The 12517-nt window shown below is 36.4% G+C and overlaps 1 protein-coding gene across 1 annotated transcript; it reads right to left on the bottom strand.

Moving 5' to 3' along the window:
- Positions 1-8696: 8696 nt before the first annotated feature.
- Positions 8697-11924, bottom strand: LOC135071755 (fungal protease inhibitor-1-like). The gene is made up of 3 exons (XM_063965545.1): positions 11815-11924; positions 9618-9817; positions 8697-8896 (listed from the first exon to the last, which is right to left on the bottom strand). The coding sequence occupies exons 2-3, from the start codon at positions 9814-9816 to the stop codon at positions 8778-8780; spliced, it is 318 nt and encodes a 105-aa protein (XP_063821615.1). The 5' UTR covers position 9817; positions 11815-11924; the 3' UTR covers positions 8697-8777.
- Positions 11925-12517: the final 593 nt, after the last annotated feature.

The raw sequence follows: 12517 nt of genomic DNA, 5'->3' as shown, positions 1-12517 counted from the left end.
AAAACCCTCTGACCAAAATTAGCAGCCGTTTAGATAAGACTAAGGAATTTTGACCCAGTTGCTAGTGAGATTTTAGATAAACGTAAAATTCAACTGCTTGCCAACTGAAGTTCTATACTTAAATTGTAAAGTACACTAACTTACGTATCTAGCGCAGCTATCTACCTATTTATCTTGCAGTTAACGCTAATTAAATGCCTTTTGTGGAACTTAACTGGTATCGCCACTGTTTGCTTAAAATTCTACCCTAGACGTGTTTCGAACTTGCTTAATAAGTGGTTCGTTAGTAAGCAGTTGGTTATAATGCTAAAACAAATTAGGTGTAATATGTATGATATTAAGTTTGTTATTACAGTTAAGGTGAAAATGCAGCCCAAGACAGAGAAGACCAAGGAGATGGTTAAAATGCAAAAGAGCTAAGAAAGTTAACCAAGCCTATGTGTTTAAGAATTTAATAACCAATTTAGCATAATATCATAATGTCGGTACTTAACTTACCAAGTTCTAAGCCCTTGTCACTTCAACATAAAATATATTGCACGCCACTGTTTTATTTAAAAAGTAATTAAACTTAGTATTTTTCAACAATGTTAAAGCATATTTATTAAATTAAAGTAAAATATTTTTCAGCACTTCGAAACTAGCGAGTTCACATCGAAAGGTCGTTACATCGAATAATATTTTTGCAACATCCTTTTCAATTAAAAGATCTTTAATCATAGTCATTAAAATTAACAATAAATTTTCTTAAAACTTAATTGTATAGTTACTTGTATTTCTGAAAATCATAATTAGGAACAACTTAAGTATAGCATTTCGTTTTAAAGATGTTTGTATGATGATTTATATTTCCTTCTATTAGAAGTTGAACATAAAACAGTTTAATTAAATATCATCAATACTATAAAATTAAAGAGATACCACATGTTTTTCTTCCAAAACTTCGCCTCGATTAGAAGCATTATGAAAGGAAGCCTATAGCAGCTTAAAGCTTTCTCGCTTTCAAGAGTGATATGGGTTGGTTGTAGCAGAATGAAACACATAATCCAAGGCCCAGTCTGGAAACAGCTCAGCGAAACTAAACTATCTGTGGTAATATTAGATGTAGAGACTTTCTATTATACATATCATATGTCACCGTAAAATTTTTATTTCCGTAAAATCTGACATAGCTAGATTAGCTTTAATCTTTTTTTTTGTCAGAGGGACGAGGCATACCCACTAAAAAGACCCCGGTACTCCGTCACTCGCCATAAGTGGGAGGAAACTGTGGGTTTCCGGACAAAGCCTTCTCTACCACATCCCCTCCTGGCGATGGCGGGCCCTACAATCTGACCTAACTCACTGTTAGTTTACAATCTCACGCGTTAAATTATAAACTGAGGGAGTTCTCAATTTCACGTTAATTTCAGTTCAAAGCCCCATTTTTGTGATATCTAACTATTATCCAAATACAAACTCAATCAATCGAGGGGGAATTTCAGCTCACATCTATGAAATGGTTTGATCGACATTCGTCCATAATATCCGCCATCAACGCGAAATACCACATCATTCCAGGCGTTGCTTGGTTTTGCAAATATGTGAGGAATGACCGAAGCCGACCCATGACTCGTGCAATGATTGAATATTTCGATTGTTGGGGTTTCTAGTTTAGTTTCGATGAGGGTTATTCGAAAATATACTAACCCTTAGTTTATTTTTGACCTTTTTTCTTTAATTTATTTATCTGTAGTAGGTGTAGTAGTTTTTATATTAGGCAATAATTTAGAGTAGATTTTGCCCACGGGTCCATTCGTGTATTCCAAAAGGTAGCCTTACATAATAAGTTTTATTTTAATGTGTAAACAGAATATTATATATTCTTTTATAAACAATTGGGCCCGCAGTTTTTTTGTGAAGCAGTAACAAACACTTCGCGAGTATTTTCCCTTGTGTTTATACATATTTGTATAAATAGTATGTGGCTTTTGGCATGTTTAATAAAAATGGACCCTTAAAACGTACAGATGTTTATAAATCTGCTTACCTCAATTTAGTACAACTAACCTTCACTTTTTGAGAATTACGATTGATTCAGGTGTGCCGGAGTTAGATTGGTACAAAAGGACCGAATAGACATTCTATTCCAGTTCAGTTCTCTAGGGATTCCTACGCAATAACGAACAAGAAAGAAGTGGTAAGCAGGGGTCCAATCATTTGATCGAATTATGGTCGCCCTAATTCCATTTCGCCCACCAAATGTTGGCAGACATGATGTTTGCTTTGATTTGGCGATTTGTTTGATATTTATTAGAGATGGGCCGACTAGTCGCCGACTAGTCGGGAAAGCCGACTATTCGGCATCATTTGTAGTCGGCCGACTAGTGACGACTATTCGGCAAAATCTGCCGATTATAATCGGCGCATTACAAAATTAAATATGTGTATGAAATAAAACTCATAATTACCAAGATGATTATGAGGTAGACCAAGGGCGTTTATCTAAACCATTTTTAAAAAGTGGTTTCATCTGATTTAAAATTTTGGCAATCAGTCTAAATTCATACAAAGTTAAGATTAGTTAAAATTACCAAGAAATCATCAAAAATGTGTAGTTTAAAAAAAAAATCAAAAAATTAAAAGTATTTATTCAGTTTAGACCACAAGTGGCACTTATGAACGTCAAAATATTATTATAGAAAATAATAAAAAAAGAAAAGGTAGCCCTTATGGGGCACTTTACATGTCTCCTTATCTTTTGGGCCCTACCAGCGCTTCGAGACAAACATATGGCAAGTGCTGAGAAGAAACGCCGTTTATGTAATTTGTCCATATAAAAATTATGACACTTTTTTCGGAAAAAAATAGCATGGAATTGCATACCTATCCTGCGGGGAAGTGGTAGATTATGTGGGGCTCCTCTCATCGGAAGGATGAGGAATACCCACATAAAAAACCCCTGAGCTCTGTCGATCGCCTTAGTGTGAAGAACTATGGGAATCCGGACAAAGCCATCAACTATCACAGTCTGTGCCAGCAATTGGCGGGCCCTGCCTATCCGACGGTGGTGGTAGTCCGTGCTATGTACGTGGAGGGTGGAGAGGAATCAGTGGGCCTAGGATGCGTGCCGCGATAAGCGCAATTTTCCCATACATTTTGACGTCGATAAGTACGAATAATATCACTGCGCGCATCCTAGCCCAGCAGGAGGCGATCATATTGTCACCTCCTCTGACCCCTCCGCCGTCGAAAATTATGGCATCTACCTTAGGTACTGTTAGGTGAATGTAATGTTACTTTTTATTTTTTCTCATAATTAAAGAAATCTCGTTTCTCAAGAAGTTATATTTATCTCTTTAGAAATCTAGATATTATTCTTTGGACAAGTAGTAGGTATTAGAATGATCGGCATTGCCGACTAGTCGGCCGACTAATCGGCAATTTGAAAACCGATTAGTCGGCTAGTCGGTTAGTCGGCAAAGACCATAGTCGGCCCATCACTAAATTTATTCTTTAGCACGTATTTTTAGCCAAGGAAAATAAGTGAAACTTTTAAATGACGACAAATGCATAGTCTAAAGACAGTAAAGACACTTCTTTTTACAAGGACAAGAATAACTTTATAAACAACAGAAATGCGGTTTTATAAGTACCTACTTATTAACCTACTAAAAAGTCTGTATTTTATTTCATAACAAAATTATATTTTTTTACACTTATACCTAAGTACCTAGTCAGTCTTTCAGTAAAATTGTCATTACTTATCCATAACATCTTCACTATTTCAGATAACCCAACTATTGATATACAGAAAGCTCGGTGTCGAATTAATTTAGTTTATCTATTTGTTAGACAAATTGGCAATATCTATTGGCACAGACTGTACTTACTTTTCCATTTGACACGATGGCATTTGTTGGACACCGGTTTCATTGTTTCTTATCTGTCAGCTCCAAAATAAACCCACCCCTAAAATGAATCATATCAAGACCAGGACTGAATTATTAAGAAACGAATTTAAAATTCTATCCAACCCTCGTACCATCTCTTTTCTCGATCTCATTTTGTGATTAGGCGCGTTTTAATGAATATTATAGGAATATTCGCATATTACTTTGCCCCTAAAGTCAAGGGTACTGTGTGGTGGGTGGGTGTGCTGTTTTTCTGTTTTTCATTAGGCGAAGGCAAACAAATAAACCAGTCTACCCCCCATTCGCAGCGCAATATGAAAAATATTCACTTCTGTATTTTCATGTAAATCTGAGAATCTTCACAACAGTAAAGCTACGAAAAGTTATTATGTGGAAGATAAATGTTCGCACTATTGGCCATAAAAGTGTTGATCTATCGCTGATAGGTTTTATACTTGTTTTTATGTCTGTTTATCATACTGAACCATAAGGTCGAAGCGTACGACCAAATAATACCTCCTAAAATCTCGTACCTATTTAGTCCAAAAAATAAACATTAATGTATACCTATTACATTAAACTTTTAATTATAAAAAGGATCGTCGTATTTACTGTAACGTTTAGGATTATTTCAAAATTCGCCCTTTGACCTTTGCGATCGTGTTATAGTTAAGGCCGTAAGCTTTAGAGCGACCTTTAGAATTCACGGCAGCGGGGGCAGAGGTGTCGTGACCTACCAGAGACAATGTAGAGTTGTCTATGGCAAGCGTAGCGTGCAGGAGGATGCGGAAAGCTTAGGAGTTAGGGAATAGCGAATAGTGACTACACAAAAGGGCATTTAGCCATTGTGCCGGCCAGAGGTGCCTTGAAATAAAAATAATTAACTTTTGTACAGCCTAGTTGTTACGGACCGCTTATTAGTGGGCCGCGCCGCGACAAAGGAATGTTTGTTGCCTATTGTCCTGTATTCCCACACTGAAAAACTAATAGTTTCAAAAGATAGAGATCCAGTATTATAATTTAGGTTAGGTTTTTGCCAAATTAGTATGTATAGGGCAGATTTTTAAAAATTAATTGAGTACATTGAAAGTCCCCACTGAGTTTTAAAAAATAGGCCTGTACCTACCTACTCGTTTACCTAATGAAAATCAACGAACGTTGTGTAGGTGTTGTATAAATCTGTGAAGTAAAAAACAAACTGAAATTACATAGGCTCTCTGTACCTGTCCATCTTTAGGGATGCTTTATTTTTTGACGAACAACAAGACTCCGTGGAGGATTGTGCCTAGAAATGAGATGTTAACGCTTACTTTACAATACAGTCTAAGAACTAGTTAGCTTCAAAACTAAATTTATCGGAAGATGCAAATTGTAGCTCCGACTGTTATAATCCGTTTTAAACACCACGTGTTACGTAACACATGCATGAGGGAGATGAAGCGAGATGCTGGGCCACATAAACGCGAGAGCGTTACTGAAACAAAAGATGGTTGAACTACAGAACATTTTTTAGTGCGCGAGAGCCATAAAAAAGTATTTTACCGAATTTAGTAACGCGTCGTGACGTTTCACTTGATTGATTGTGTGATGTGGATTGGCGTGATCATGCGACGACTGTCGACGTCAATACGACGAAATAGTAATCAAAGACCATGATTACGCTGTACTTATTATATCACTTAAGCTGGGTTGCACATTCTTACTTACAGACGTCAAAAATCTGTCAAACTCTAAGCAAAAAACACCGGTTAATTCGTTATAGTTACGGTTAAAGTTAAGTAGTACAACTCAACCCTAGTGTAGTAGACTGTAGGTAAGTATTAATGTTTTCCAATACTCTGCATCCAGTTTACGGCTTCCAAAACTACAATAAGTATCCTATAAAACTCTCCTGTAACACTTGTAATATATCTCGCTCTCGCTCCCGCTTCCTCCTGTGTTTAATCAGCCATAATCAGAATGGGGTAGAATGCACAAGTTCACTGTTGGGTGACTGGAAACTTAGTTGGTCGTTCAGCCAAGTTTGCAGCCACGTCGTGCATATAGCTAGGTGTCATCAAAACCGTATTATGAAGCGGTGGTTAGTACTTGAATGATTAAAGCCATATACGAGTAATTATAGAATAACTGTAGCTTAACTACTAGCTTTTGATGAACAGTAAGTACTAGATTCGAAAGATAGCATTTGTTTTTTTTTCCACAAAATGAAAATAAAACTATTCTGTTCGTTTCGTTGGGATAGTTAAATTAAGAACTGCTATTTGGGTTATCGTTAGCCTGTTCCTTAACTCAGCTATATTTTATGTTTTACTTTATACCCACAATTACACGTACCTATGCTTTTAAACACAAACGCTTTTAGCTAAGCAAAGTGGTGAGAGGTATTTATTACTGTAGCGTCTACGAGATTTTAGATGCTAGAGAAGATGTTAGCAAGCCTGATGGGGCACTATTAACTGAAAACATCTAGTATTTCTAAGACATTTCGAGTTGCATTAAGATAAATAACTAAAATATTTAGTATAGGCAGACTTATGAAAAGATTACATGCCTTCGACCTCACTATCACTCAAAGCAGCAATATCGATTTGGATCACCCTTTACAACTTTTTAGGTCCATAAGGATTTCTTTAAGACAGCCTAATAAAGTTCCGATGGCTGTAGGTATATTTACTTACCTTTGAGGTTGCGAGGCAAAATTGACCTGAACGATAAAAGCCTGCTAAAAGTATGTCTAATATTGATCCAGTATTGTATGAAGAATCCCATGTACGTTCGCTCGCATGCCAGAGTCATTACTTTCGATAGAGATGCGCTTGCTTTATTTATATTTCCTACAATTTGTTGGACTCAACTATAGATTATTTTGTGTTAAATTATTTCGACTGTAGCACTACATAGGAACCTCAAATAAACAGATCGCAACTCACTAATGTGTAAATGTTTTAAGTATGTAAAATCATTTAAATCATATTGGGTAGGTACATTGTCACCAAAGTTGTAACAAACGTTTGACAGAAATATGATATCCGTAGACCACCGACTTTTGTCGGCCGATAGTTGGTATGGACAGGACATGTATGAAAGTGCACACATTGGTATCGGCCGATTCTTTATACAAATTAGAATCGGGCGGGAGTCTAGTATAACTTTCTTTTGTAAGCAAATTTAATCTGACAATAGGTACTATTTTCATTATAACCACTTTCTCATACTCTCGTAAAAATATTACAATTTCAGAATCATTCAAATAACTAGACGTGCAATTAGTAACTAACTGAAAAACCTTGCAATTTTCTACATGCTCTGAAACGTACCATAAAACATTTTAACGCGTGTAGGTGTGAGGAGGCTAGAAGTGGCGAGGCGGAGCTCAGGCTCGTAAACAAAGGGAGTAAAAGCTTTATGAGGCCTTATTGTTTCGCCGCTCCCGTTTTATAGCTTTTTAAATCATCCCCTATAGTTTATGCTCTACATTTACACGAGCTGTGATGAGGTTATTATGCACCGAGTTGTGCACGGATTAATTTAATTACAATAAGTTTTACGAGTTGCTTGCTTTAATGAAAACAGTAATCAGCATTCCATTACTCAGCCACTGGTAAGTAGTTTTGAATTCTGAAGATTGTATACCTTACAAATTGATCTATAGTTACGTAGGCTGTGGAAATATCATTCATCCTTCAAATATTAATATAATAAATATATTGACAAATCCAATGAAGCGCTATAAAACGGAATGTCTTAATGCCTTTGCCGTGTTCATTATACATCATAATCATATTTCAGAGAAAAGTATGTATCTCTGAGGTTTCATAAAATTGTCGTTTCTGCGCGCAGTAAATAATGCCGCAAGAGAGTAATCAAATCGTACCTACAGTCTACACTTATTGCTTAGTACCTTCTCTAACTACCAAATGGTTTGCATGATTTACAGCTGTAAAATCTACAGCTGTACATGTGTTTTCAATAACCATAAACAGAGTAAAGCTTCGTGTAGGTAAGCAATAAATTATGAAGGGGAAGGAAAAGGGAAACTTGGTACATTTATGCTTCCATTTTCTTGAAACGAAAACCATGTCCATAGCGTTATTTATTATTCAATGTAGAAATAAGCAATATGATTCCGTTCGGTTCGTTTTCGGTGATTTTGTGATCTTTATAACTTGACCTTTTAGTTGTAACTTGGCCCTTTTATTCTAGTTAATGAAAACAAGTTGACTTAAGTATTTTTTCTTTTACACAATTTCGAGAAAAATATGTTGCTTCAAAATGCCAGAAAAATAATAACCGCGGAAACATTAAGAATACTCATTTCTATAAAAGGCGCTTATGGACACAAAAGACATGAAGACGTTAATAAAACATTGATAAAAATGCCTGTCTCATCATTATTATTAGGTAGACTTAAAAAATGAATCCAAATAAGCCTCTTAGGAAGAAATGAACTTGTATGAAAGCAGCTTGCCTTTCATACGGTTGGCATATTTTGACTTTTTATTACAAAAGGTTCCTTGTGATGATTTGCGAATATTATGAGACCATTATTTTGAAGTCGGTTAGGAAAAACATTACATTACAATCTTCAAGGAAAAGTATCGTTTTATTTTCAATAAATGCTCACGTAATTAAAAAGTACTTATTGGATACCTACTTTAGTGTCTCGAGTTTTATCGCTAATTCGTTAATCTCTACTAAACTGGCTAATCCATGCGTAGACAGAATGATCTGATTAAAGATTTTTAATACTTAAAGATCTTTAGGAAAATTGCAATAATGTAAAAAAAATAAATGAATATACAATTATGATATCACATTCATTTTATATTATATACAGAGTTTCATATCTATTCCTGTTCACGGTTAAGTTTAGTTGTAGAAGATTTATACCCTAGGCGAAGCCTTTGTGCAGACTCCTCTAAGGCATCTGAGCGGCTCTTGGCAAATGGCTGAAGGGGTCTCTCCGAGCTCCTTGCTGTATGTCTTGCAGGCTTGTCCTTCAGCTGTAAGTAACAAAGTCAAGTATTTAAAAACTCTGCTTTAACTTCTAAATATCTAAGCCTTAATAAAATTCTAAGTAGAATATTTTAGAAAGAAAGAAATTATTTTATTTGTACAAAAGTATTTATTAATAAATGGCGATAAAATCAGTCAGTGGAGTCCAAATGGCCTGATGATGATGATATAATACTATCCCATTTTTCAGTGGAGGCAAAATTTTCTACTATACCTACTCGCTTTTTAGTTAGATCTAAGTCCGTCTGGCTATCACCATCTTATCTACGTCCGTTGGCATAACAACAATGATAAGAGCATTGTTGTGCTTCTACAGCAGGAGTTGGTTCCTCTGTGCTTTAGCGGATTCTGATTCCGAGTGATACTCGCTTCCACCTTCGGCCTGATCATGGTTGGAGCGTGGTTGGCGCGGTATACGGACGGGTTGCGGCAGCCCGATGCTGCTTGCAGTAGTTGGTGCCACAGACTAGGTTACCGTACTCCAGTTCCATCAGGTGAGACAACAGTTTCTCTGATGACGGCAGGAATATAAACTTACTCAGGAAAGTGACGCAGGCAGGGCAGCAGCACTTGCCAGCATGACACGACAGCGGTGCAGGGGTGCTGCTTGCAGTAGTTGGTGCCGCAGATTAGGACGCCGTACGCTACTTTCATCAGGTGAGATACAGGCCAAGAGATTCTCTGACTGATATGGATAAAAACACTTACCCAGGAAAGTGACGCAGGCAGGGCAGCAAGCGCACTTGCCGGCATGGTTGGCGCGGTACACGGACGGGTTGCGACAGCTCGACTTGGCCACGGCGGCGGCGCAGGGGTTCTGCTTGCAGTAGTTGGTGCCGCAGACCAGGTCGCCATACGCCATCGCCACCACACACGCCAGCAGCAAGAAAATGGTTACAGCCCTCATTCTGGAAATGACGATAATTCCAATCGAATTATGACGCTGTTTTAACTGTCTAGAATTTACATTATATGTATAAACCTGCCTATACACATTTAAGTTCAGCAGAACACTGAAATTTTTAAAGGTAAACATTAGTGGCAACAGGCTGGTTACAGAATCGATGCGATTCAATGGAGCAAACTTTTCTTGAATAAAAAGAAATCACGACTTCGGACATAGTGTAATGAAGTAGAAATCAAGTCTTGAACATTAAATTGGAGCTGACTCGGAACTCTTGAATAGACGTGGACTGATAACGATAAACATTGAGTTTTTAAGGCACCGTTTTATTACCTACCGGATTCAAATCAGTAGGTACATACGCGTTTTCACTACATATTATAAAACAAAGTCGTTTTCCTGTCTGTCGGTTTTTTAATAGATAGAGTGATTCAAGAGAAAGGTTTTTATATACATTATACCTGTGCGAAGCAGGGGCAGGTCGCTAGTTAATTATAAGAGCAAACACTAAGTTACGTAAGCTATAAACTCATAAGTATAATACATTTAGGAGCCGTTTTCAATTCCGACCGCTAGCGATTCAAACTGATTATTCAGGGATCGGGTAAACCCCGAACGATTCCATCAAAATCGAAAACAATCGCAACCTCCGAGCGGTTGCCGCGCCGTGAATGGCAATGAAGAATCAGGTCAAATGTAGCTCGCATACATATATTTGGAATACGCAAACGACATTTTTGTAAGATATGAAGACAGGTTTCATTTTCGTAAGTGGGCTAGCTAGCTACAGTAAATCGTTCACTTTAAAAAGTTGCAAAAAAGACATAAACGTATTTTTTTTCATTATTTAGGCCTAGGCATTATTTTAAAAAGCCCTTCTACACGTCCTATTAAAACCCTACCACTGCTTCAGAACAATAATGTGGGCCAGTGTTTGGAAGGAGCAGCGCAAAAAACTCTATCACTAAGACCTTGACAAAAGGTCTCGATAAATAGTCTCACAATCTGAAAATTTTCAATCAAAATGTTTGAACGTTTTGAAACTTTATGCAACTTAAAACATTTTGTTGTATGGATGTAACCCCACACATCACAAATGGGAAAGTTTATGGCAAAGGGATGATCGCTGGTAATACTCCCAGCGATGTTAAACAAGGCTTTACAAAAGTACCTTCAACTTCTACAAGTTGCATCGTAAAACGTTTTGGATAACTTTTGGGTGTGATATTAAATATGAATCGCGTTGTGTGGAACTTTTTCGGAGTTTGAGGGTCTCCTTTGGGACCGTCTCACTGGTGTGGAGGAGATATGAGCGGTCAGCTGAAGGGTTGCTCATTACAGCAACTTAGGCTAGCCTCCGAAAACCTTTCACGAAAAATCCTTTAGCCGTGTTATGATTGAATCACGTGCGACTAAGCTGTGTTTTGATAAATTACGTGGGCTTCAAAAACAATATTCGTGTCACATTGCAAATTCTTTGTAATGTATTGTAAAACTATACTGGAAATAAGGTGTTTTTCACAACCATTACTTAAAATGTAATGTTCTACGTAGGTTATTAATTAGTATTGATTATAGGTAGTATAAATAAAAAGCGATTGTAAGAACACTGTCAATTAACAGTAGTAAATCATGATGGTCTTTAATTTAAGTGGCCGTAACTTCTCCCTTTAAAAACGTTGGTTCTGCAAAATTCAATGGCGCAGTAGATGATTTTTTTTCAAAACCCAATTAAGGTTTAGCTCGTGCATGAGCTTACTCTTTAAACAATTTAAAATTTACCATGGAAATCAAGTAATACTATGAAAACTGTTTTTTGGTTAAGCATTTATTTGTTGATTTTCGCGGAACTGAATCTGTTTAAAACGACTGCTACAATGACCTCTACAAAATCCCAAAAATCATTTCCATTTCTTTTTATGACTAGAAATAGAGTGTTAGACTATTTAGCGAAATCTAAACTTTTTGTTTGAGGGTGGAAGCATTTTTGCAAATACTCACTTGAAATAGTTGTAGATTAGATACCGTCCCGGCGGAGTTGCAAGTGTCGAATGCGGTGCGGGAAAGCGCTGGAATAATTATACTGCTCAGATAACCCCTGGCTGCCGGACGTTTTATCTCTTTTTATCTCTCTCTTGTTGTTAAGACACTGTTATTTCTCTGAACTCATTATCTCATTGTTATTTTTCGCAATACCTAAACGTGGTCTAAGTTTTATTGTGGTTTTATTACGTAACATTAGTCCCGAATATCTTGTCTTTGATGATACTTTTATAATTATAAATGTAGACAAGTACAGTGCTCTATCACTAAACCATAAAATACATTTTCCGGACTATTATTTAGTAGTAGTATTTATTTCAATCTGTGTAATGTTATAATTATAAAATATGTTTGTTTCTTTTTTTCTTTTACATAAATTTAACCTTTGAAGCATTTTATTTTGATGTAAGCTCGATATGGAAAAATATTAATTTGTGTTAATCTCAATTTCAAAGAATCACCTCATAAAACACAAAGGTTGCTAATAAAATAGTATGATAACTGTACCACAGCCAAAACAACTCGTTTGTCCATTTCTTTATCTTGTTTTCATATATTATAGGTAGGTACGGAATAAGTAATATAATTATGTGATATAATTATTTTTTGCCTACAATACAATATTTTTTTAGTTTCAGTTGAAGGCTCCATCTTGTTGCAA

This window comes from Ostrinia nubilalis, chromosome 5 (assembly GCF_963855985.1).
Source record: "Ostrinia nubilalis chromosome 5, ilOstNubi1.1, whole genome shotgun sequence".
Lineage (NCBI taxonomy): Eukaryota > Metazoa > Arthropoda > Insecta > Lepidoptera > Crambidae > Ostrinia > Ostrinia nubilalis.
Note: the sequence above shows the minus strand (reverse complement) of the source record. Positions and strands in the feature narration are given on the sequence as shown.